The sequence below is a fragment of the Chrysemys picta genome, chromosome 23 (assembly GCF_011386835.1).
Source record: "Chrysemys picta bellii isolate R12L10 chromosome 23, ASM1138683v2, whole genome shotgun sequence".
NCBI lineage: Eukaryota > Metazoa > Chordata > Testudines > Emydidae > Chrysemys > Chrysemys picta.
In genome coordinates this window covers 15,550,036-15,577,002 of record NC_088813.1, presented here as the reverse complement: position 1 = coordinate 15,577,002, position 26,967 = coordinate 15,550,036, and the positions used below count along the sequence as shown (strand labels likewise).

Sequence of the window (26,967 nt, the reverse complement as noted above, 5' to 3'; positions counted from 1 at the left end):
ACGTAGGGGTCTAATGCTTCTGGGCAAAATTGACGGTAGAAATATGTCAGGTTTTGCATCTCTTACGGCACGTTTCATGGTTATGTTCAATGACGTTTTCAGTGCCGGAAAAGCTTTGAAGAATGGATGTTCAGAAATAAAGTCCTAATTCAGCTGATCAGTTATGTGTTAACGTTAAGTATGCGCTCCAGTCCCACAGAATATGTCTTAAGCGTGTGCTTGAAGTGTTTTGCTGAATCCAAGCTAAAGTCTGTAGTCTTAGGAAACCATAGAGAAGATAAACAAAGTGGCCATTACGTTCTTGGTCCTTGACATACACAGTCTATTTGTGATGTGCTCTGTACAGGTGTATACTCGCTATATATTAAAAAAGTCAACAATTGCAAAGGAAGGGCTTGTGATTAAGACATTGGACTGGAACTCAGGAGACTTGAGTTCTGTTCACAGGTCTGCACAGATGTCTGCAGCCTTAGGTGAGTTGTTTACTTTCTCTGGCTCCATTCCCCATCTGTAAAATGGAAGTCATAATCCTTTTCTATCTCAGAAGGGGGTCGTGAGGATAAATCCATACATATTGGGCAGGCACATGAAGACTACTATAACTGGGGTTCTATAGGTGCCTAGATAGACTCAATTAACAGTGGGTCTGGAATAGAATAATCATTTCTTATTCAAAGTACAGGGAAAACGTAGTGTCTCCGATACCATTGTGTGATGATCTGTTGACATATGCTGGTGCTTTACTAATGAACTGCTTGTCTCCAGTTGGACTGGAAGCAGAAGAGTCGCTTTTTCTCATGGCAATTTGGTGCCTGCTCCAACTGGATCCAGGAAGCACAAGGGAATGCAAAGGCAACTGAAAGGCAACCTCCAAAAGTGTTTCTAGGATGAGAAAAGGTGTCCAGGTCACTTGTTCTACCCTGACAGGTTTGTCCATACCCTCGATGTGAAAGGGCTGAGGGAAGAAAAAAATAGTGAAGAACATGGAAATGGCGAGGTGATATAGATGGGGCCCAGCTAAATCCTATTTCCTTAAGGAATGATTTCTCTTTTTTGTTAGGCTGATTTAAAGGCTCCTTATTTGCCTGCATGGTACTCTTGGAAGATCATGGCAAACTTGCACCAGCACAGTGCAGCAAGGGAAATTGAAAGTGGATCTGCAAAAAAGCACCAAAACTACTACCACAAATAAGATGGATGATGACGCATCCTCGTTCATTACTGTCCAAAAGTATCTGACTAATTTTTAGCGAACAAAGAAATATGAGAGGGAGAAAATAGTTTTCATTTAGCGTTCTCTCTTTTGGCTGTACAGACACCCCTGACTTACGCAATCGTTCCGTTCTGGAAAGCCTTGCGTAACTCGAATTTTGCGTAAGTTGGAAACGTATACCCGTACATTATGCAAAAATTTCCACAACTCAAAAATCCTGTTTCTGGCTTATGGAACTTTTTCCGTAAGTGTGAATTTGCGTAAGTCAGGTCTTGCGTAACCCAGGGAGTGTCTGTACTGGAAATGAATCACGACCTAAAAAAGAATAAAATGAAATTTAAAAAATACCATTTATTTCCTTTTCTTGAGCACATGGTGAACACTTATCTGAAGGTTAAAAATGTTCTTCTGAACTAAAACGGATCACACTAAAACACAGATGATATACATTAAAGGACCGTAGAACATCCCCAGCACACTTAGCTGAAAAGTTATGGACAGGGAAAGGAGAAAATGGTATTTCTTCACCTAAGTCAAAATTCACCCCCATTCCAGCAAAATGCGTGCAGTACTTCCGGGCTGCATAGACTTTTTGCTGGCATTAAGCTTTCTTATCACAATTCACCCCTGCGGAAAGGGAAAAAGCAACCTATGAAATCGTAAATTCAGTTTACTCCCTGGGTTGGCTTTTGGTGATGTTGAGTCCATCAGGAGCAAGAATGCAGTTGCAAGGTTCCACACCTGAGATTCTGCCAAAGTAGATACGGACCATTTAGGTAGCCAAATACAAAGCTTTCTTCCCTGCAAACAAAACCCCTCTGTCTCTTATGATTTTTAAGCCTCCTCTTCCCTCCCTGTACTGTAGGCGGTACTGGTGTGGCAGAGCAGCGACACGTTATGAGCTAATTAATAAATTAATTAATAAAATTAAGGATGTCTTTTTAAATCTGGCGTTGGCTCTTGGTTTGGGTTATGCAATCTATTCCTGGACACGTCAGCTCTTGCAGGTTGCTTGGATCCAGGGTTGAAGTACGTCGATCTGAATATAAATTAGGAAGTTCCCAAGTTCATAGGGCCAGATTGCCATGGAGAAATCTATAGGAAAAATGAGTGGTTCTCTCTGGTGGATCTTGCTCCAGGAGAAGTCTTGCCCTGCTATGCAGTGGGCAGCAGGTTCAGCCACCCCAGTACTTACAATCTGCTGCAAACCGTGGCCATCCATGTGGGAGGTCTTGTGCCTTTTTCCACGGTCTGGGACACTCTTCCCCTCCCTCATTTCTCAGCAGCACATCTCCAGGGTCTCCACCACTCACTGCCACCTGTGGAGCCCTGAAAGGGGATTTCACAGTGCACACATTGTCCACTGAAAAAGGGGCTCCTGATTAGTCATTAACTCATCAGCATGGGAAGGTTGTTGGTAAGGCATGATGGGTGTAGCGCACCCTTTCTATCCTGTCTCAAGCCCGCCCCTCCTACAATCCTCCAGAAGTCTGGGGAGAAGAAAGGAACCCTAAACCTCTAAGGAAGGAACCCTATACCTCTAAGGAAATGATAGGCAAATCTTAGCATGTCCTGGTCTGGGCCTGGCAGCCGCTTGAAGCCTGAATACTCTTGTGTCTGCCATTCAGAAGTGGAAATCTCATGCTCTCCTGTAAGGTTTCCCTCTCCCCCTTGTTTCTGGGATGGTGAAAAATATGGTGTAGCTGTTTTGTTTGTTTTTCTTGGGAGATTCCTGGAACTTCCTGTCCTGGGTTGGACTGGAATTAGAAGAGTTGCCTTTTTCATGGCATTTCGGTGCTTCAGCTTCCAACTGCAAATGGATCCAGGAGACACAAGGGAATGCAAAAGCAAGTTGGGAAAAAAGCAACTGAAAGGAAACTTCTGAAAATGTTTCTAGGATGCGCAGAGGTGTCTGAGTTAGTTGTATCCTGACAGGTCTGCCCATCTCACTTTATCTCTCAGCTCCCTCTAACACCTCTTGAAGACCTGTTTTGCTGCATTCATTTTATTCTGGAGCCCATGTTTTTGCTGGGAGTGTGAATTAATTGGGACAGAGGAGTTTACATGAGTCCCTATATCATAAAAGTTGTGCTCCTTGTTAAGGCTTCAAGGTTAGAACAACAATAGCATTAAAATATCACTGTTATAAACAACCATAGATGATTCAGGCCATAAAAATGTTTCTTTTAGCCATGTAAATAGGGTAATCGAGTAGGAGACAGTAGCTAGATCTATTAAATGCTGGCGTTATTTTACACTTGAGCAATATAAAGGGAGAAAATAGGTCTGTAGATTAATCTGAATAGGAACCAGCAAAGACATTTACTCTGAATGGCTAATAAGTAGATTGTTGTTGTTCGTGTTTGAAGCTACCTGAAATGGTGCAATAGCTCAACTCGTTCACATGACGAATGGGATGGGGAGCATCTTTTTTTTGAGCTGATGAAGGGAGCCGGGGCGTTTTAGGAAAGGCTGATGCAATTAGGCTGAATACGCCTTGATGGCGGGATTGTATCCAAGGATGCACCGAGTCACATCCGATGACTTCAAAACGACTCATTAATTTCGAACGAACAGGAACGAGGAGGAGAGGCAGCAAGTTGTGGCTGTTGTGACTCCCACTGTCTTTTGAAATCGTCCAGCAGAGTGATGCTTAACATAGGGATGAAATGGGGTGAGAACCAAGTGGAGCCGGTTGAGAACAACGGAGCACCAAAAGGAATGGGGAGCTGCACCCAGGAGGAGAGAAGACAGTGAAGGGATTGGGGTCTCTGAAAAAGAACGTGTGTGTCTCTGGGCCCGGGGTGAACTCTGGCAAGTGCTGTGTCTAGCTGGCAGTGAGGATAGACAGTGGCAGGTGCCCAGCTCTCTTCTGGCTTCCTCCAAATCTGTAGCTCCATTGCAGGCCACGTGCGACCGAAACCAGTGAGAGACTTCCTGGATTGGGACCTACGTACCTGGGGTGTGATCAGCTTCGTGGAGTCTGGCTTTGCCCAGGTAGTGGGCCTAAGGTAGGGTTTGAAGGAGGGAATTCAGGGCACGTGGTGCACAGGATGTGGGAGGATGTTCCAGGAGGAAGAGGGGAGGCGAAGGGAGAGACGTATGTAGGGAGTGAGAGTGAAATGAAGGCAGACACATAGGTGGGGTGAGGGGTGGGGAAACCAGCGTGGATGCCTGGAGATGAGGACAGCGGAGCTTGAATTGAAATGCAGGAGAGAGGAAGCCAGCGAAGGGGTCAGAGACAGGGAGCAGCCGGTATGTACAAATTAATTTGAAGTTTGTTTCTGGGGGACTTTGAGGGATATGCTGCAGAGTCGTAGGAAGGCTGGAAGCAATTACAATTGGATGTTTAGGCCTGGCTGACCTTTTCCTTACCTAAAGTTTAATATCTTGTCTTCAGAAGATTATTTTTTTCTTCTTATGAGATAAATCATAGAGTTTAAGGCCAGAAGAAACCACCCTCTGGTCTGACCCCCCACCCCCGGTGTGTCACAGGCCGCCCACACCATCCAGCATTCGCACACCAAGCCCAACAGCCAAAATTAGACTGAAGTATTACAGCCTGCAGGAGACCAGACTGTTACGTGCCTCAGGGAGGCAATTGGAGGGACCGACGGGCATCAGTGTCGGAGGACCCCACAATGGCAGGAAAAGGAATAAGTGAGAGATACCCAGATAATCCTGGCAAGTGACCAGCAGCCACTCACAGCCCTTCATCTCCCACTGTGCCGCTGCACATAACCTGAGCAGTAACTGAGCTGAGTTGGAGAGGCGGGGCCGTCTAGTGGATATTGGTACTTCACTGGGATTCAGGTGAGCTGGCTTCTGTTCCTGCCCCTGTTGTGTCGCCTTGTACCTACAAATCACATCTTCTTCCTGCCCCTTTTGTCTGTTTCAATTGTAAGCTCTCCAGGGATGTCTTTTGACCATGTGTTTGTACAGCTCCTAGCACAATAGGGCCTGGATCATTAGGTGCTCTTGGAATCATAATAATTATAATAAAAAATAATACATTAAATCCTCACCCCCATCTCCCATAGCAAAAAAGGCTACAACTTGACACTGGGTTAAAACCGAGATAAATAAACCAAACTGCCATCAATTTATCATGCAGAGAAACAGACTTTTAGTTCAAACAAACAAACAAAAGCCAGGTGCTGTAATTCAGCTGTATCAATCTGGTCTATGGCTGCATTCATTTCCATACAGTCACTGGAAAATATTATGCTGATGGTTAGGAACACAGCTTTTATGGGGAGAAAAATCCATGCTGCCTATTTGCAGTGGAATTGGTGAATGGGCAGGACAAAGCTTCAATAATACTATTCTGTGTGACATCTGGGTAAATAATCTAGTTCTGTTAACCTCACGGGCAATCAAAGTGGCTGGCTGTTAGATACAGCCAAGTATAAGTAGTGGGCCCTGTAAGTCAGGCACGGAACTCAAAGGCAGGCATTTGCTTGGGTTGCTGTTGGAATGAACCCGGTGGGCAATGCGGAAGGACATTTTTTTTTTTTTTTTATGCTGTGCCGCTCAAAGGCATGTAGTTGCCTTGGCACAGAAGCAGGCCAGTAAGCTGATTGCGACAGTGAGAGTCACATTCTGACTTTCCCCTTGCTCCTGAAGGAAGTAGTCTGTGCTAGCCCTTGTCTTGGGGCAGATTGACTTCCTTCTCTGCCCCAGCATGACCGCATGGATGTGGCAAACAAAAGATCCAGCCACTTGATGTGCCTGCCTGCCCCCAACCCGTACAGGCAGGAGGAGGAGAAGCAGCACTGTGGAGCCTGTTCTCCTTCTGGCACATAGTGATAGGATGCGTCTGTCTGCCCAGCAAAGGCATGTGGCAAGGGCTCACGACTGAACCTGAAGTGAACAATGAGCTAGCGCCGTCTTATCTCCTATGCGCAAAAGGCTTCTGGGCATCGTCTGCCCAGTAACACGACGTTAGTTAATGTAGACAAATGAAGCAGAATTTTTAAATGAGATCCCATTTTTCAAAGACGATCTCAAGATATGATGCAGGTCGGGGTTGTCCAATTCTTAACAGTTCGTTAAATAAAGAGCAGCTAGTGTTAGAGAGTGACTTTTTAAAAAATGATAGATTCTTATTTATAGCGAAGTTCCAGTCATTAATTTTAAAGGGAGAAAGCACAAAAGCAGGAGTGGGTTCATTAAAAAATTTGACATTAGTAATTTAATTAAATTGGGTCTTTGAGTATCATTGCAGAAAATGAAACATTAGTTTTACACCGATTCTCAACCCATTCGGCATATTAAACAATATCTCCCCCCTACCTATGAATTTTTTTTAATATAGCTAGTAACTCCATGTGTGTCTGTCAAAGTTGTGGGTGAATGCCTATTAGTGGACTCTACAGAGGCACTTTTAATGTAAAGTGCTTAATTCTAAGCGCTTTCCAAAGGTTCAGTTATAAGTATCATCTTCTCTCTTTTCTGCCCTATCTGGGTTTCAATATAGGTAGGCATCACCATGGTATCTAAGAGGCTTTCTGGGGGAAACTGAAGCACAGGGAGGGGAAGCCATTATTATTTAGAAGCAGAATCTGTATAATTATAGCCCCAATTGAGATCAGGGTCCCATTGTGCCAGGGGTCGGCAACCTTTCAGAAGTGGTGTGCCGAGTCTTCATTTATTCACTCTAATTTAAGTATTCGCGTGCCAGTCATACATTTTAACATTTTTAGAGGTCTCTCTCTAGAAGTCTATATTATGTAACTAAACTATTGTTGTATGTAAAGTAAATAAGGTTTTTAAAATGTTTTAAGAAGCTTCATTTAAAATTAAATTAAAATGCAGAGCCCCCCCGGACCGGTGGCCAGGGCCCAGGCAGTGTGAGTGCCACTGAAAATCAGCTCGTGTGCCGCCTTTGGCACACAGGCCATAGGTTGCCTACCCCTCTGCTAGATGCTGTACAGATACCTAGTAAGAGACGGTCCCTTTCCCAAAGAGTTTATCATTTAAATAGACGAGATGGAAAAAAGGATGGGAGGGGAAACTGAGGCAGCGCTGAGGTTTTCAAAACAGTCCAAAAAAGATTTAGATGCATCTTCCATTAGAATTAACGGAAGCCTCGGCAACTCGGGTTCTGTTTAACCTGGGAACTGGAGCGCTAGGGAACCACAGGGTCGGTCAGCCACTTTGTCTGTTTGTCCAGCAGCCTCAATAAAAGAATCCCCTTTTATATTCATTACAGCCAAGTCTTGCCTCATCTTCAATGGACAGTGTCTATTTATAAATGGAGGCATAGAACCCCTTCCTACAGTGTCTTAAATGCAATGAGGTTGAAAGTGATTTGATGCAGGTTCTACTGGCTGGGTCTGTCTTTCTGTGCATGACACAGCAGAAAATTGAGTCGCTCGTCTGAAATGTTTCCTGGTGGCAGGGCGGTAGCACGGTGCCATTACGCCAATTACAGTGACTAAATAGGTCATTATGAACGTTCACTTCATTTCACCTGGCTGTGCACACCTCTACCTTTGTTTTCCTTTACTACCTCCTCTGTATACTTAGCATCTCATTTTGCTGTTACTCTTGCTCTTCTCCTTAGCAGGTTCTCAGACTCAACGTCCCTGAGCTCTCAGGAATTCATCCTTTTTGTGCATGCCCTTGGCAAAATTCCTGTATGTGCGGTAAACACTCAATCAGCTCTGAAACAGAAACTCTTCTCCGTTATATTTTCTGCAGTGTTGCATTGCTGAGGAAGAGGGCTGGTCCGTAAGGGCCTGGTTCAAAGCGGACTACGCCAGTGGAAGTCTTTTCATTGTCTTTGTTGGGCTTTGCATCAGGCCCTAAAAACCTGAATAGACTTGATCTTTTTGGAGGGTTTTATTGGGAGCCTGTGGAGTTTGATACTGATTCTCTAGGGCTGCTGAACAGAGGCATTGGTGAAAAATGGTAGGATTTATTACAGTGTCTGCTGCTGCCTACTTGACATTAAAATTGGATATTGTGGGCCAGACCCTTATCTGATGTAAATTGGTGTAACTCTGTTGCCTTTGTTGGATATGCTAATTTTATACTAGTTGAGGATCTAGCCATATATGTGACACCTAAAGTGCTGAGCTTTGGGTCTTTTTGTCTTAAGAGTAATTGCTAATTCCAGACTTTGCCATTTTATATACCATTACACAAAGACGTACACAGTTTCACCCGTATTGCAGAAGACTGTGTGCCCTGCCTGGTGAATTCCATTGAATAACCTTGAGTTCCTGAGTAAAACATAATCTGTTGAGATTTTCATACTGTAAATACCTAAAATGGATAGAGAAAATATCTTGATTCTGTGACGGGATCCCTGGGGTGCAGCCTGGGACGGTGGGACCACTGTGCCCCCTGAACTCTCTCCAGCCTTGGCTGTCTCTCACAGTGCCTTGCTAGTGACCAGCAGCAAACCCCTCCAGGTGATGTGATCACAACCGCATGGGAAGACACAACACCCAGCTAGATTGCATGAATGCTCCCAGAGCCACTCATGAATCACACCGGGAAAGGCAGCATCCAAATCCCCCCAGCTCCCAGCCTTGTACCTCAGAAATATACCATCTTGCACTGCTCACGATGAGCAAAGCAGATTTATTAATTGGCTCACCACTTCATCAATGGAAAGTGGATATACACCAGTCTTTGCCAAACCGGAGCAGATTTGCCACACACTTCATACAAACTCACTGGTAAAGATAAACAGTAAAAGAAGTTTATTGGCTACAAAAGATAGATTTTAAGTGATATTAAGTGATAGCAAAAAGTCAGAGTCAGTTACCAAAGTAAAATAAAAAAAATATATATAAGCACGCAGAGTAGGTGGGTGAAGGAGAAAGGCCCAGCATGTGGCCACTGGGACTGAGGGTATAAAACAGACAATGTGCTTGGAGAACACAAGTCCAGGCATGTCTGGGGGCATTGCTGAGTCTCCAGGCAAGGTTGCGCAATTCCCCTGGTGTGGCCTCATGCAGGTGAGTCATTGCATTGAAGCTCCCTTGCTGGACAATGGTTGTTAACGGGTTGATTGACATCCTGCCCCGGGTGTTGGTTACTTTCCTTGCTGTTGCTTCTGGGGAGCTAATATCTGGCTGATTCCCCAATTTACAGCATGTTTTAGTGACAACCATACAACACAATTCTCAGAACTTCATAGGATCTATCTATTTATTTATCCCCATCCACCCCATCTATTTATCCCCATCCACCCCATCCATCTGTCCCCATCTATCTATCCCCATCCACCCCATCTATCTAACCCCATCTATCTATCCCCATCCACCCTATCTATCTATCCCCATCCACCCCATCTATCTCTATCTATCTATGGCTAGAGAAATGACTTTCAGCAGATCATAGCCTTTCCTCTGATACCTTACAAGGCATGCTTTATATGTAAGATCACAGTCATATATAAATGAGGAATATAGGGGGTTACAGGGCACTCCCCCAAGGTACAGAAGGTCACAAATTCCTTATAGGAGTCGGGAGTTTGCTCTCCTTTGCACAGCTTGGCACAGTTGTTCAGGTGAGTTACTGGGAGCGGTTACTCTTTTGTGAAGCATTATCCTAGGGAAGGTAACATACCAGACCTGATGGGCCTTGAACTGATCAATGTGGTAAATCCGATGGTCAGTGAACTTGCTTTTTGCATTTTAAGTGATATGTTTGCATTGGTATTGGAATGGTGCCAAACGGACATTGCATTTATTTCATTATATAATTGGGTTCAGTATCTGATGTGACGAACCTTGTAATAATACAGGGGCAAAAAAAGAAGGAGGGTGTTTTAACTGGATTGAGGCTATGGAATTTGCCGTCTCTCGCTAACCAGGAACAATTTTCTCTCTGGCAGTTTTACCGAGTCATACGTGTGGAAATCCGGGAAGACTCCAGAATGGAATCCAGCAAGGGACGACGTTCAGCATTGGAGACAAAGTGAGGTATAGCTGCAACCCGGGCTTCTTTTTGGAGGGTCATGCCTTGCTCACTTGCCATGCCAGTTCGGAAAACAGTGCCTCCTGGGATTTTCCACTGCCCTCCTGCAGAGGTAAAGCGCTTCCTTATATGACTCTTTAGATCAGTGAACACAAACTAATGATCATGAGACAACTATAGCTGGAAAGATCCTCCAGCTGTAGAGGGAATCAGAGATGCTGCAGAATGAGCAGCTACATGGGACTGGCAACATTGCATTTGGTGGGATATTGGTTTAAAAACCAAACAAAACCCAGTGAAACCCAAACAAGATACAGTTGAGAGACAGGCTTCATTTTAACAGAATCCCTAAAGCTCCAGGGATGAGGAGGAACAATAATACTTACAATTTACATAGTGCTTTAAATGTGTGCAACCGTTTAATTAACGGATTCTCACAATCCCTGGTCATTGCCATTATCATTCCCAGATGGGGAAACTGAGGCAGTGAAGTTAAATGACTTGCCCAAGGCCACAGAGAGAGGCTTTGTGGTAGAGACACAATTAGAACCTGGCACCTCCTGATCTCCCAACCTCATGCTCATGCCTCCAGTGCAGCTTCTAACATGGCCCCAGCTTTAGAAGGGAATCTTTTAAACTGCATGCATGTCACTGGGTTCACTCTGTGCTTGGGGGTGAAATTCACCCCGAGGCTGAGGGCCTGCGCAAGACTTTATGCACCCTTATGCCCTGGAACTGTAAAGCAGATTTGCAAGGGATAGAGCTCTCCAGTTGGGTCTCAAATGGGAGGTGCCTTGGTGCTCAGAGGTATGTTTCTGCAACTGATTGACTGTAAGATGTTGGAATAATCTTCTCAAGGGAAATGGTGGAGGGTTCATAGCCTGCATTGTATCAGACTGGGCTGGAGAATAAACCATGGGGAACAATCCTGCCCTGGGATGGTGCCCAAGCAAGGCAGTGTAATAGTTATCTTCCATCTCCGTGTTCTTTGGTTGATAGGCTCCATCAGGGAATCCTCTCTTCTTCACGTTCCCCATATTGTGTTTTTCGATCATTTCCTATTGTGCATTCTGACCAAAAAAAAGAGCTTCAACGGGGTCATTTAAAAAGCCCCAATACCCTCTGTGACCTAATGGTGCAGCAGGTTGAGAGTTTTGTTGGAGGCAGACAATAGAACAGCTAGTTTGTTGTGTTAAAGGAGGCTTAGAGTCTAGGGACTTCAGCTCCAGCGTGGTGATTTTGCTTTTTCCATGTATTTTAATAAGCAGAATGAATTGTGGCCAGTTTTAATAGGCCAGCTTAATTCAAGTGGCAAATAACCAATGCCAGGCTAGGCCAGACTGACTTAGAAAGCTTGCTACTGGATCTAATTCTCCACGTTTGCACTTTGGGCCTGCTGCCTGCATCTTGTGCCGTCATTCACACCTATAAAACCCTACCATTCTGATTGGGTACGGTTTGACACCCACTTTGCATTGGTTCCAGGCTGCACACCGTAGAGGACAGCAGAGAAATAGGCATAAAGACTCTGGGCTGGAGAAAGTTTTTTATACAGGAGGTAAAACTTGATTTAACGCACTGCTTATGTAAAGGGCTGCAGCCTCCGGGAACTAGTGGAATTTTAGTTTCTTTATGACTATGGAGAATTGCTTCTTGATTATCCTTTGTGGATTCGGGGAGCTTCAGGGGACTAGACTGTCAGTAAATATACAAGTGTTTGGGTTGTTTTACCAAAATAGTTGCTGGTTCCCAACTTCATTTTTGTTCAATTCCTTGTGGGCTTCAGCAGACCATCTAGTATCGATCCTTTTATTGATCCTTTGCTTGTGTAATCAATTAGCAAGCCTGAGCCAGAGCATACATCTTGAATTTTAAATACGAAAATATTGTTTGCCTGATGATATATGTTCCTAACACTTCCCTTGATGAGTCATGCAGTTGCGGTTCCTGCTGCTTATTGTGTTTGTTACTCTGTTGCTTATCTATTGCTCTTTTGTGTTACCCCTGGTCCCAATACAGGAGTGGTTGATGCATAGGTTGGTGCCGGAGAGGGATGTTTTACCTCCTTCGTTTTTCATCTCCAAGTTAGCATCCTCAGTCTTGACTTTCTAGTTTCATGCTAAATCGGTGCTTCCATCATAAACCGTTATTCTTCAGTGTGTTTACAACTTGGCTGGAGAAAAAGCACCCTCAAGGCTGAAACATGGTATAAAATGTCAGATTGCTCTCAGAGTAAAGGAAATGCCATGCAAGAATAGACCAGTGCTCCATCTACTCTGACGTCTTATCTCTGACAGTGGCTGGTGGTTGAGAGAGGTTAAACATTGCCCCACTATTTAAAGGTGTTTGTGCAATGCCATTCCATAAGGGAGGCAATGCCTCCTGACCCCAGCAGGTGCTGATGCCTTGGAGCATAAGGATTAATAACCCTTGTAATTTTTATTTGAATTTGCTGCAGATGGTCTTTTTTTACCTGTGTGCAATCCTTTTGTTCAGGAAGCTATTAATGTTACTAATTAACCCCCACCCCACACACATAAAATTACCACCACCTTCTTGATATTTCATATACTTATAATTGAAAAATGTCAAAATATGCCGTGATGGTCACATTGCATTGTGGCAAGTATTAATTTGTTTCAAATCAGTTTATTTGCTCCAGCAGTATCATGTGGTGATATGTTCCAAAGGTTACCCATTCTGTGCAACATGTATTCAGATGTTTGCTGATCGTTTTAGTAGACTTAAGAACTTGGGATGAATTCTGCGCCATTTGATGTTAATGGTAAATGCTTACTGAATGTAGTGGCAGCAAACATCAGACTCCCTGGGGTCTAGTCCCATATACTTAGTTACAATTGATACAAAAATGTAGAAAGCAGAAAAAACGGACAAGAAATTGACACAATAGAGAACTCAGAACCTGCCCAGCCATATGAACTGATTTTACCATAACAGGTTTTTCAGTGATCAGATTTAAAATTCATGTCTGACTGTTAGGCTGGCACTACAGACTGTAATGACTGCAAGGGTCAAAAGATTTGCATACAGGTAAAAAGTGTCTCATTCTGCTGGGAAAATAATGTTTCTTCAGAGCTACTGCCTGAATAGAAATATATATAGTTCTTTGATTGAAATTAGACCTTCTCAATGTCTGCACATCATGTATTCAGCCTGTGGATTTCCTTGCCTTAGGAAATCAGTCAAATACTGTATCTGGATTCTTTTTTGAAATGGCTGGATAACTTTATGACCAATATTTTTAGCTGTGTGAGCTAAAATAAGTCAGTCACATGCTTCAGGGCATAAACTGATTGCTGCATGGGTCAGGAAGGAATTTGTTCCCGATGTAGAACATTGCACAATTGGCAGGTTATATTTAGGTTTAAAAAGATAGCATATAATTTCTGATGCATCTGGTAGGGGCCACAGATGGGTATTTGAGACGTGTAATGTGACCTGATGCTGCATATCTTACTGTACTATAGCACTCTGTATATTCCTATAACTATTAAGGAACTGATGTATTTCTAAAGGAATCAGTGTCACCTAGATTGTGTGAGTGGCTCCAAAGAATTTGTTACTATCTGCCAGATGAATAACATACATTTGTTTAAAAAGAGCAAAGACCGTGATTGCAACTAACAAGTCAACATTTGCAAATAGAAGCAACTTTGTTGTTGTTGTTGTTACAGTTATTTTGTATTACAATTACAGCGAAAAGCTGAAGTTATCTGAAATATTGCTGTGTGGTATCTGCTGACAAATGTGAATTATTTTTTTAATAGCACCCATTGTACCTATTCATTTGATTCTAACTATGGATCAATATGATGGGCAGCAAAAAAGAAGCCATTTATCTCTGCTGAGAATCTCAACTGTCCTACAGCTCCAAGGGCATGCTTTGTTTTTTGAACTATTATTGATTATGATGATTGTGGAATAGTGTAAGAGATTCAGTAACACATCAGCGCCCCATTGTACTAGGTACCGTACAAACAAAAACAAAAGATGATCCCAGCTCCAGAGACGTTACAATCTAAGTATTGTGAAACAGCCGGATACATTGGATTACCCTTTAAAAAGAAAAAGAAAAGCTCTGTGTATGTAACACACCTATAAAATGTGTCATGTCCGTTGCCAGTGGCTGGCCAACATGGAATATAATATACTACTACTGCTAGCTAATGCCTTTTGCTTAAGTGCTGGAGGCCTGTTCTTGCAACACAAAGCCCCATCTTCAAACCCTGCAAATGGCTCTTGGAGTATGAGATGGTGACGTTAGAAATAGGCTGACTTCCTTTGTCTTTCACCAGTTTTTACATAAGCATAACTCTATATAGGCCCCAGAAGAGTTACTCCAGATAGTCGCTGATGGGGGGAGGGGGAGCAAAATCAGACCCCAAATCAGACTTGTCTCAGTCAGTGTCACCCTCTGCTACCTCTTCTCTTGTGTTTTGTTGTAAGTAGGATGCTATAAAGTGAAAGGGAGGAACAGCAGCTCACGCTGAGAATTCTAATGCTTTGCTTAGCTGGTGCTACGACCCTTTCCACGTTTTATGTAAACATTAGCATTTTGTTCTGTGGTTAAATCAAATTGAGCATAAACCGTGTAACAACACCTGCAGCTCCATTAGGAGGCGGAATAGTCTTAAGTAACATTTTGTTCTGGAAAATAAGGTCACATCCCTGCACAGCCGGCACTGGAAGCATGTTCCCTTAAGGCTGTGAGTTGGGTTCTGTTTTATTTACCTGATTCATTCTTTTGTCTCTCCCTGCCACATTTTTTCTTTCAAGTAGATTCGTGGTGCTCTGGGCCTGCTTTCCCCAACATCCAGTCTATATTGTAACATCTGAAGAAGTGGGTTTTTTATCCACGAAAGCTTATGCCCAAATAAATCTGTTAGTCTTTCAGGTGCCACCAGACTCCTCGTTGTTTTACTGTAACATCATCTTGCGGTAGGAGATAAATAATAATGTATGTCGGCAGCTGTATGTACTTATTGGGGAAGGCATCACCAGGGCTATTGGAGGAGTATTTTGCATCATATCTGATGATATATTAGTCTTACATAAATGAGTGGTGTCTGGGTTTGTTTGTTTCTTAACCCTCCATCTAAGGAACACTTACTTTCTATGATGCCTTGCAGCAGTGTGGCACTAGTATTTTAACAAGAGGATCCCACAAAAATTAAATTCCTTTCCCTACATCCTAAGGGATAAATGTGCTGGGGGAGAATCCGTTCTTATTCCATTCAGCCAGTGCTTCCTCCCACCAAAAGGGAGCAAACAATTCTCCTTGGGACACAAACCTTTATTAAGTGCATTTTCTGGAAATATTTCTAGCTTGTTCCCGTCTATAATAGACACATTACAGATGTGTCAGGCTGCTGAAATCAGGATTAAGTGTCAAGTCACAGAATCGTAGAATATTAGGGTTGGAAAAGACCTCAGGAGGTCATCTAGTCCAATCCCCTGCTCAAAGCAGGACCAACACCAACTAAATCATCCCAGCCTGGGCTTTGTCAAGCCGGGCCTTAAAAACCTCTAAGGACTGAGGTCCAGATACAAGAGCGCTGTAATCATGGGAGCTGCTGCTTTGAGAGCAAATTGGTCTAATGTTGCTGTCTCTGTAATGTACAACGGGTGGGCCCATGCTTAAGAGAAAATATTGTTATCCTAAAAAGCATCAAAAGGGCCTGAGGGGAGAGCAGAAGTTAGAAAGAGGGGATAAACCACCACCTATCAAGCTGACCAATGTTGTCTCATTTCATTGTTCCTCCCTCACTGAGGTTGGTCTGCCTGTTGTCACTTATCTTATATTTAGATTGTGTGCTCTTTGCAGCAGGGGCTTTTTGTCCTGTGTCTGTACAGTGCCTAGCGCAATGGGATTCTGGTCCTTTACTGGGGCTCCTAGGTGCTACTGCCATACAAATCATGACTGTACGCTCCATTTTCTCTCTAGGTGCTAGTATGGCCCTCATCACCATCTGAGCACCTCGCAAGTATGTCTGAATCCTTCTTCCTAATGTCCCCGTGAGGGAACAAAAAGATGTTGTTTCTGATTTTAAAGACTGGGAACTGAGGGACAGAGAGGTTAAGTGACTTGCCCAGGCTCTCACAGGAGGCCCGTATAACAACCGGGAATTGATCCCTTCTCGTCTGACTCCGGGTTCTAATAGATCATCCTTCTCCCATTACAAGTCCTTGTTTTAACAGACTAAGGTGTTGCTGTTTTAGTAGCAGAAATAAGCAGGCGTCTTCGGAAATGACTTATCCTGGCAGTATCTTGCCTTTTTAATAAACATGTCATTATTTTGGCTTATTGTAGCATCATAACTTGGAGCAAGAAGTCCCATAACTTGAAATGATCAAAACTAGGCTGGAAAAACTGTATGGTAGGGAATTAATCCTGTATTAACCTGGAGCTGATGGAGTAAAGGGAACTATCCTGGCCTGCCCAAGCTAATGGACGTAGATGATCAAACATAGATCTCTTTTGTCTTTATCTTCAGAGAGGAGCCTGTTAATTGAGTTGCCAAATTCCAAAACTCTTATTTAGGTAGGTCTGTATTTCTGCGCATCTCCAGGGGGCCACCCACGGTAAGCGCTGCCCAGAGCCTGCACCCCGAATCCGCTTCTGCACCCCAACTTCCTGCCCTGAGCTCCCTCCTGCACTCTGGACTCCTTGGCCCCAGCTGGGAACCTCCTCCTGCACTCCAAATCCTCATCTTTGCCCCCACCCCAGAGCCCACAGCCCCAGTTGGAGCTCTCACTCCCCCACACCCTAACCCCCATCCTAGCCCTGAGCCCCTTCCCGCACTCTGAACCCCTTGGTCCCATCCTGGAGCCCCCTCCTGTACCCCAACCCCTCATCCCCAGCTGTACCCCAGAGCCCAAACCCCAACCCCTGCCTGGGTGGGGGAGAGTGAGCGACAGAGGCGGGGGGATGGAGTGAGTGGGGGCAGGGCCTCAGGGAAGGGGCGGGGGCAAGGGCGTTCGGTTTTGTGCAATTATAAAGTTGGCAACCCTACCCCTAGAATATGTGTTAACTACTTATTCTAAAGAGTGTGTTCCATCTTTTAGTTAACACCCTGAGCGTCTCTCCCAGACCGGAAGAAGAGCTCTGTGTAGCTCGAAAGTTTGTCTTTCTCACCAACAGAAGTCGGTCCAACAAAAGATATTACCTCACCTACCTTGTCTCTCTGGGTCCAATAGTGTCCCTTAGCAAGCAGCGAAGAATATTTCCCTCCATTACAGGAATCACAGGGTGAAATTCCACAGCCCATATTATGCGGACCAGATTAGAATAAAAGGTCTTTGGGTAAATGGTCCCTTTTGTCTTAAAGAGTGGGATTTTCAGGGAGCCTAAGGGCCAAGTCTCATTGAAATTCACTAGGAGATGGGTGCTGCACTCCTTCAGAATTTCCCTGGGATTTTCAAAGATGCCTATAAGCTTCAGAGGAAGCGTGAACATGGGAAAAAAATGTTTAAAACTAAAACTAAATTAGTCGTAACAGACTTGTTAAATTTAAACCTTTAAAACTAGGTCAGATTGGGTTCAGATCTAATTCTGGGTGCAAACTTGGGTCAGTTAACTTTATATCAAGTGGGATTTTCCATTTATAGCTCCAGTAGAATATTCTGAAATATGTTTCAGTAGATTCTGTTTGCTAAAATGCATGCATGCCTTCGGAGAGAAAAGTCTTGCCCAGCTTGTTTGCTGAGCGTAAATAGAATTGATAGGTTTATGACTTTAGTAGGCGGTTAAGTAAAAAATCAGTAAGCCAGCTGAAGAAGTTGAGAACATTTGTGATGCTGCATTTTAAGCATATCAAATATGCAGTAGCTCATTAAAAGCATCCTGTCCTGTTATAATTCAAACAGCTGCTTAGAGTGCGCTGGGCCCAAAACATTTTCAAGAGCTGTTCAAGACCATTTTAATATGTTTTAACAATAATATCAAGCTCATCAAACTGATCTATATATAATGAGTGTTGGAAGTCGTTAATGTGTTTTAAAAGATTTTTAATTAAAGTTTTTAAAAATAGGGGGCTAGGTTTTTAGATGGAGCTACACCAATTTCCACCAGCTGATTTATTTTTAAAGAATGTTTTAAGATTGATGCAGCATCAAGAGGCAGAATTTTGTAGGATTTTCTTTTCTCCCTGGGAAAGAACATTGTCCCATGTTGCTTTATGCTGAATTGCAGAGAAACCTAGGAATTGGCTGACTGGATGAGTCGAGTTCATCTAGTCCACTATCCTCTCTCTGATAATGTACACCTCTACCCCAATATAACGCGACCCGATATAATACGAATTCGGATATAACGTGGTAAAGCAGTGCTCCGGGGGGGGGGGGGGGACACACTCCGGCGGATCAAAGCAAGTTCGATATAACGCGGTTTCACCTATAACGCGGTAAGATTTTTTGGCTCCCAAGGACAGCGTTCTATCGGGGTAGAGTTGTACTAGATGCTTCAAATGAATCTTCGAGACCCCACAATAGGCAGCTAGGAGATAACCTGGCTATAGGAAATGCTTCTTCCAAACTGCTGTCAGTTATAGGCTGGTTTAACTTGGATGCTCTCCTTGCTTAATTTATTATGTATGTATTAATAATTTATTTACCCTAGGGAGCCCCAGTTGTGGCTCAACACCCCACTGTGCTAGGCACTGTACAAACACAGAACAAAAAGACAGTCCCTGCTCAAGAGGGCAATCCATCTCCTTTAGGTGCCTAGAGTCCCTGCATCCTGTAAACCTGGTTATTTTGGATGTTCCAATTTTGGAAACTCCAACTCAAGACACCTTTAAAGGGGCCGACATTTTTCAGGGAGTGGGAGCTCAGCACTTACTGAAAATCACAAGTCTCCAGCTGAGCATCCAAAAAAACGTGGCTCCCCAAATCACCCATCACTTCAGAAACTGTAGGCCCCAGCTTTCATTAACCTTTTCACTGCCAGTCCTCCAGGCGGCCTGCTTTTGCCTGAGTCATTGGGTTGACATTGGAGAAGGTGTGAATTAGGTGTCGGCTCTTGGCTTTGTTCGCAGTTGGTGCGTTCTGCCAGACTTACCTGGGCGCAGACAAAAAGCTCATCGCTGTTGCATATATAATTCCTCCAGGGCATTAATATTAAAATAGCCCCATGAATGTTCCAGGTTCCTGTCAGGCAATAATAATGTTTAAAAGGCAACCTGTGCCATGCTGGAGGTGGCTGTCCTTCTGCAGGAATGCCTCTCTACCGTAAATTGCCTCTGCTCAGACCTTTGCATGCATTATTGAAGCAGCTAATGGCCCCAGCCTGTCTCCGTCATATCTTTCTGCTGGGCATGTGGCTTGCAGAGAGCTCACTGACTGAGAGTAGCAGCATCGCTTCTACATTTACTGCCTTTCCAGCGTCCTCAAGGGGTTATTGAAGAGAATAGTTTGAAATAAGTCTGGGCGTATCTGCACATGCCAGCAAATGAGTGAATCGTGCTTATCCTTTGCGGCCAGAACCCATTCACACCCCAAGAAGTAAGAAGAGCTCCTGTAGTCTCAATGTACTGGGAAGAAAAAAACATCCTTGTGCTTCTCCCCTTATTCCTGATCCCATTTTAGCACCGTGGCTACCCATCTCCAGGAATCAGAGGTAAGACAGACTCCTGCCTCTTGCCTGGGCCAGAGCTGTCGAAGCTACCCCTGCTACCTTTATCTCGGATGAGTTCATATGTAGCAGAAAGGATCCTCTGGGTTAAAAAAACAACGACCCAGAAGAACCAGAGCCTAACATGCAAGGTCAATGGGGATATCATACCTTGAAATTGGAGACCATGACAGGGTGTGCAAACCCTACATGGGTCAGGGGAAGGGTCAGTGAGTAGCTGGAGGCCCTATAAGCCATGCTCTGACACCCGAATCTCAGGGGTAAGGCTGCAAGGGAGGAGCTAAATCGGTGGGGCTTTGCTCAGTTAGTGCCTGACTGAGTGGGAGAGCAGGCTGTTAGCCGTCACAGTGGGAGATCAGGTTAGCTGGGGTGGGGGTAGGAGCAGATGAAGATTGGTGCCTGTCAGGGCCTCCCTGGAGTGGGGTAGAGTTGGCCTGTCAAGAGATGATTGTCTCCTTTGGCTGCCAATAACTGCAGGTTTGAAAGAGCCCAGGTGGGGCATAAGCATTAATTTTCTTGGTACTCAGCAGAGCCCGGGAGAGGCAGAGAATCTGCTGAGGGTGGGTGGAGTCCAGGGGGGATGGAAGAATTTGTTTATTTTTGGCCTTTGGGTAACCTGGACAGGGTGGAGCTCTTACGTGGCATAGCTCGGAGGGGCTAAGACACCCCAGGCCAAAAGGTCTTGGAGGCTGGGTGGATCAACTGAAGACTAGGAGGGAATATCACTTGAGTCTGGGAGCCTAGATACTTCTAATCTGAGTGATTGCCCTCACTCACCAGGAAGCCTGCGTCTGTGCATATGCATTCTGTGTGTTCGGCTGACTGGCTGCAGTTGGGTAGCAGATGGCCATGAGAAATAAGAGTTGGCGTGAGCCAGAGGTTTGTTTTTACTTTGCTTTTGCAGCTCCATCCATCAGAGGCTGCAAGTCCCAGCCCCGCTGATAGTGGCTTGTACTGTCAGCAAGGCTCAGACCTGAAAAGGTTTTGATACTATCACACTAAGAATTTCCGGTGGAGCAGTATTCCAAAATCCTCCTGTCCCGCCTCCCCAGGAAAATGCATCAACTGCTGCATAAAACACAGGAGAATCACTGTGCTGAGTTTCAGTCTGGAAGGATTTTTTTTAATAGTTTTATGCTGGAGTTTTAAACACTTGAAAATAGGTGTTTATAATGTAAAGCCTGAGAGCTCCTTGACTAAAGCGTCTGAAATGCCATTCTATAATGTGCATTGTACAGTTAACAAGCTTTTCATAGTGCATTTCATATAAATAGCAAGGCATTTGACAACGCTGTACATACAAAAGTGACACACTGCCACAATGCAAGTCAAATTAATTCTTGGTTTCCTTTATCTTCCTGCCCATGTTTTCTCTTGATCCTCCTACTTTATTTGCTCTAATAGCTTCTGCTAATAGAGTTTAGTTGTAGAGGAAGATAACCTGTAGCAAACAGCAGATCCCATTTCTAACCGGTAAATGCCTTTAGCTTTAGTGACATATCAACTTCTTCCATAGGTTTTACTTTCCTATTTTTAAGTAGCATAAGCTCATAGCTCATTATAGAAGGGCAGTGTGCATGAATTACTGCATAATGTTTTACTAAGCCCAAGGATGTGTTCTTATCCAGTCTGCTTGGTTTTAATGCTGATTGGTAATGCCAAGAGGGTAAAGAATTAGAACCAAACATTCAAAGGGAATAAAATGCAGCCTCTGAAATTGCACCCCCATTTTTATGCATGTGTTTTTCTGTGGCCCTGAACTGTGGCTTGCATGCACAAAATTGCAGTTGGCAGGGCAAATTGAGTAATAAATAATAAAATAAATATAAATAATAATGGAGATATCCCATCTCCTAGAACTAGAAGGGACCTTGAAAGGTCATCAAGTCCAGCCCCCTGCCTTCACTAGCAGGACCAAGTACTGATTTTGCCCCAGATTCCCAAGTGGCCCCCTCAAGGATTGAACTCACAACCCTGGGTTTAGCAGGCCAATGCTCAAACCACTGAGCTATCCCTCCCCCCATTAAAACTGGCTTTGTCTGTGCCCTTTAGGTACGTGGGCATCTCCTTATCCCATTGCCACATGCAAATAGTAGCCTGTGCTCTGAAATGTGGGCTTTTGGATGGAGAAAATGAGACCAATGAAAAACTGCAGGTGCAGTTTTAGTTTCTGAAAATTTGACACTTAAAGGCGAAACAGTCAATGCTTTTATATAATATACAAGTGTCAACATCGGGAGCTTGTTGTAGGAGGGAATATAAGTTTGAAAGCTGTAAACAAGAGGGAAAAATGAATAAATTTTGCTTAATTCTCAATTTAGACATGGGTTCAGAGCTTTGACTCAGATGTGAATTCATTGGATTTGCATCCTGTTTAGGAGAGATTATGCTGGGGAAAAGATGTGCCGATGAGGGATAACTGAAGCAGAGGACAGGCGGCATGGGAAAGCGGAGAATGAAAATGTCTGTACCAGCTTTTGCAGAACTCCTCTGTCCCATGTATGTGACACAGGCATCTCTTTGGGATGGAAACCCTTTGTGTTTAACACAGCTCTCCTTCTGAAGGAAACCATGGCTCAAAGGACAGGAGGGGAAGAAAAAAGGTTTCATGCATTTTTGTGAACCCACAAATTCTGTTTGAACGCCACAAGATTCATCCATCCCTAGCAGACAGTAAGGAGAGGGAGCTATTGAGGATGACTCAAGGGGGCTTAATTAGGAGTAAAGAGTAAGAACGGAGAAAGAGAACTCGGACAGAATGTCAGGGAAGAATTTGATGTATTAGGCTGTGTGGAACTGCTTCCCCCAGGAAGTGGTAGAAGCTCTGTCACTTGGGATGTCTAAAATTAGACTGAACAAATCACTGGTAAGTGTACAAGAGGGAATAAGCTTTCACTCGCAGGCAGATGGACTGGATGACCTAATAGGTCATTGTATCCTGTAACATCTAGGTGTCTTAACGGGGATAGGAAACAACAAAACAAAAAGCAAAGCCACTGCCAGCTAGTAAAATGGAGCCAATTAATATTTCATAGCTATGATGTCATCCAAAGGCGATATTTTAATGGTTCTAACAGCACAACCCTGAAACATGACTTTAAGCGTGATGGGGGAGAAGGAAAAAAGCTGAATCATTCTTATGGTGTTTTAACTTCAGCTATGCTCTGGACCATCTCCTTTCTCCCAATCCCTCCACAAACAGTGGCCCCTGTCCTGCAACAAGCTCCATATTGGCAGATCCCGGCATTCAAGATGAGCTACATTAGCCTCATTGTGGGACTCCACATGGGTCCAGGGGGTTGCCTATGCAGAGCTTGTGGCAGGATCAAGCCCAGTGGATGGTTCTGTAACTCTGGAGTTCAAGGTGTGGCTGTGTAGTTGGTGTGTGCAATATATACAGATATCATGATGGAGCGGTAGTGAGACCACAGTTAAGCTTGTATAAAGGGTCTTAATTGCAGGGAGAGTCATTTATTCTATGTAGGGCCAAGAATTAAAACAAAACAACCCCCCCCCTCCCCAAAGTTACGTTTGTAAGTCCAAATTTAGGCATCTGCCCTAGATTTTGAAAAGCTCTGAGCACCCAACATTTCCCATTGACTTCTTTGGGTGTTGAGGAATTTTCGATCAGACAGATGCCTAAGGTATGGATTTAGATGGCTGAAATTAGGCATCTGTTTTCAAAAATCTTGACCTATATAAACATTTCCAGTAAACGTTTTCTACTTGGAATGGGACAAATATCTGACACCAAAATATTACAAATAATAAACCAGCATCCATTAAAAGCAGAGGGGATTTTTTTAAGGAATTAAAGAAAAATATGTCCAAATATTTTAAGAAGACTCCAAAACCTCAGCAATGTGTGTATGACTAACCAATGCAATCCTATGATTTCATATTGCCGTAACCACTGTACTATCTTTATCTCACCCCCTTTATGGCTCTCATTTATTATGTTAAATCTTAGATTGGACGGATAGATAGAGCTTACAATCCTCATCATTTTATCCTGCACTCATGCCCATGGTGTCCAAACACCAACAGTTCTTTGATGCAAAAACTTTGTCTCTTACTGGTCTCTCAATTGCTATGCAGTCCTATGTTGTTGACTACTTTATTAATCATACAAATTCATTTTTAAAAGTGTTGTGATCCATCAACTGTATAAAATGCAACTCTCAGTTGCACAGATATCACCATGGGCGTCACTGCATAATAGCACCGTTTTCTCAATCACTGTTTTCCTAGGTGCTGTATACGTACCTGTAATAACCATGTCACATGCTGCTTATTCTGTCTACCTATCTGAGAGTTCTGTTGGCATGAGAAGGAACTTGACCTTTACTCTTCTAGTTATCTTGTCATTATCAGAACCCCTTGAACTCTCCTCTGTATAATGGACATCTACATGTCAGAAATCAGTTGTTTTGTAGTGCTGCAGCAGGCATAGTTCCACTGAAATCAAGGTAGCTGTATAGATTGAGACCTCTCTGGGGATCTGGGTGGATGTTTGCAATAACACTGGTTTCTCCGGTGAGTTTGGAGAGGTGAGAACCCTGTGAAGTTTGGTGGGTTGCCTACTCTAACTTTCCCACCTCTTGAAAGGTTTTCTGGTTTGGGAGGAAGAGCAGGGTATGCTATTGACACATCCACTTTCTGGGCCCCATTCCCATCAAAACTCATGCCACACCATGCAAGGTGTCTTCTTCCACACTATGGTGAGGAGCACTGGAGTTGTAGAAGCTAGAGGTGTCAGAGGTCTGTTGGATCATGTTTATTCCACTCCTGCCCCTGGCTACTGCAGGATTGCCCACTGCTATGGTATGATGGAGGCTGGAGTAGCTGGTTTGGGAGATGTAAACGTGTCACCTCTGTGTCATCTGGTGAGAGGCATCTCTTCACATGCAGTGCACTTGCTGAATTTCCTAGTGCCTATATGTGTCTGATCAACGTGCCAATAAAAAATTACAGCACTTGAAAAGAACAACAACAACAAAATAAAAAAACAACCACAGATACTAAATTACTTTTTAAGAGCTCAGCCTTGATCTTTGCAGCACACTCCAATCTCCCCTAATCTGGCATTATGTTTTGTATAGTACCTTTTTGATTTATGTTACTCTCTCCAGACTAGGTTTAGTTATTGTTATAGACCAATCAATGGCCTTTTAAAATCTCCTTCCCCCGCCTTTAGCGTTTTGGAGAAATTATTGATCACGATTTCCCTCCGTTGTCTCAAATGTGGCATATGAGTCATACCCCCACCCCCTCTGAAAGCTTTAACACATTAAGGGGAAGAATAAAAAAAACCTCAGGACTGTGTTGCTCCAATGTCTTGGTGGCATATTTGCATCATGCTCCCTTCCAGCAAAACACCCATGATGTGTATTTTCTGCCTTTCAGCTGACGATGCTTGTGGAGGGACGTTACGGGGACAGAGTGGAATTATCTCCAGTCCTCATTATCCTTCAGAGTATGGCAATAATGCAGACTGTACGTGGACTATCCTAGCAGAGCCTGGAGACACCATTGCTCTGGTTTTCATGGATTTTCAATTAGAAGATGGATATGACTTTTTAGAAGTCACTGGAACGGAGGGATCCTCACTCTGGTAAGTGAGTGGCTGTATTTCCTTTTATGTCTGTACATGTTTAATTCTATCTGCACATATATAACTTTAGGTGTGAAATTAACTGCAATGGGATCCAGTGTGCACTTCACCTCGTACCTGAACCAGAAACTTCCCGGTCAGCACTAGCAGTGGTTACAGCCACAATTCGAGATTTTAAAGTACATTGTAATGAAAAATCTCTGCATTTATTTTTATGGCTTTAGTTGAGTTTTACAGTGTCTGCTTTTGAAGTCTGCTCTTTCTTAAGAGCCCTGTGGTGTGTAGCTGGTTAACTAGATTAAAAACCTGTGGCTGTAGAAATCTTGAACTTGCTTTTTGCTCAATTGTTTTCTGATTACCGGTAAATCTATTGCTGACAAGTTAACTTTACTGTTAACGACCCTGTGGCAAATGTGCTACTGTTTGATTTGCTCTATGTACAGTAGGTTGCAGACAGAATTTAAGTATTCCTGTTCTCTCGTCCCATTAAGTCTAGTTTGATTGCTCCACGAATGTGCTTGCTTTGAGAGAGCGGGGTTTATTTTGTTGGTAAGCAACTTACTGCGCTGCCGTCATTCCATTTCTTTTGCCTTCTTCAAGGTAACAATGATGTCTCCACGGTGAGGGCTGTGAAATTACAAGTTGGGGTTTGTAGAATAAATTTGATAGCTGAGGTCTGAACTAATAGCGTCTAACAAAAAAAAGTTGCAGGATACCCCATGATGATGATTTAGGTTGGTTAATGTTTGGGTTCAGCAGTTGATGATGTTATAAAGATCTTGTTTGATGTGAATAGTGTTTCGCGGATGATTGAATCTGTTGAGATTTCAGCTGAATTTTAAATTCCCTTGCTGCTTAGTTGAATGGAATGTAAAAAGGAGGAGGCCAGTACATTCACTGCGTGAGGTCTTGTCTACACTATGGAGACTTTGTGGGTATAGTTATGCCAGCAAAGCCCCCTAGTGGAGACCCAGCATGTACTGACAGTGGGCATTATTTTCAGAGTGTGATTAAACCAGCCCCCCAAACAATGTAAGCTGTACAGGCGAAAGGACTCTGGTTGGTGTAAGCTGCGGCTACGTGTGTGTGTGTGTGTGTGTGTGTGTGTGTGTGTTTGTGTGTGTGTGTGTGTGTGTGTGAGTGTCAGCATTCGAACATAGATATGTCAGTTAAAGCTGTGGGGATTTTTGTTTGTTTGTTTTTTTAACACTCTTAACCGACATAGCTATGCTAGAAAAATATTGTAGCCTACTCTAGGCCTCAAATGCACGTGTAACAAATGAAGATGGACCCATGTGAAAGCTCCGGATCCCATCACCACCTATCTGCAATGGAAGTTCAGGTCCAGAATCTAGTTCTGTAGCTGGTTCTTACGTTGGATTCAGGGTGTTGGGGGCGGCCTGTTACAGAAAACCCCAAATTTGGCAGAAGTTTGGACTGAGATCTGAGCTTTGTGGTTCAGGCCCATCTTTAGTGATAAGAGAATTATCTTTCATGTAGATTAAAAATGACATATAAGCTCCTGAATATATAAACTATTTGATTTTGCGT

General features: G+C 43.6%; 1 protein-coding gene across 1 annotated transcript in view; it reads left to right on the top strand.

Moving 5' to 3' along the window:
- Nucleotides 1-26,967, top strand: part of CSMD2 (CUB and Sushi multiple domains 2) — a 563,976-nt gene that overhangs the window by 152,855 nt on the left and 384,154 nt on the right. Inside the window, exons 4-5 of the mRNA XM_065576901.1 lie at nucleotides 10,068-10,262; nucleotides 25,209-25,416. Coding sequence (XP_065432973.1) covers nucleotides 10,068-10,262; nucleotides 25,209-25,416 — 403 coding nt within the window. The remainder of the gene's footprint in view (nucleotides 1-10,067; nucleotides 10,263-25,208; nucleotides 25,417-26,967) is intronic.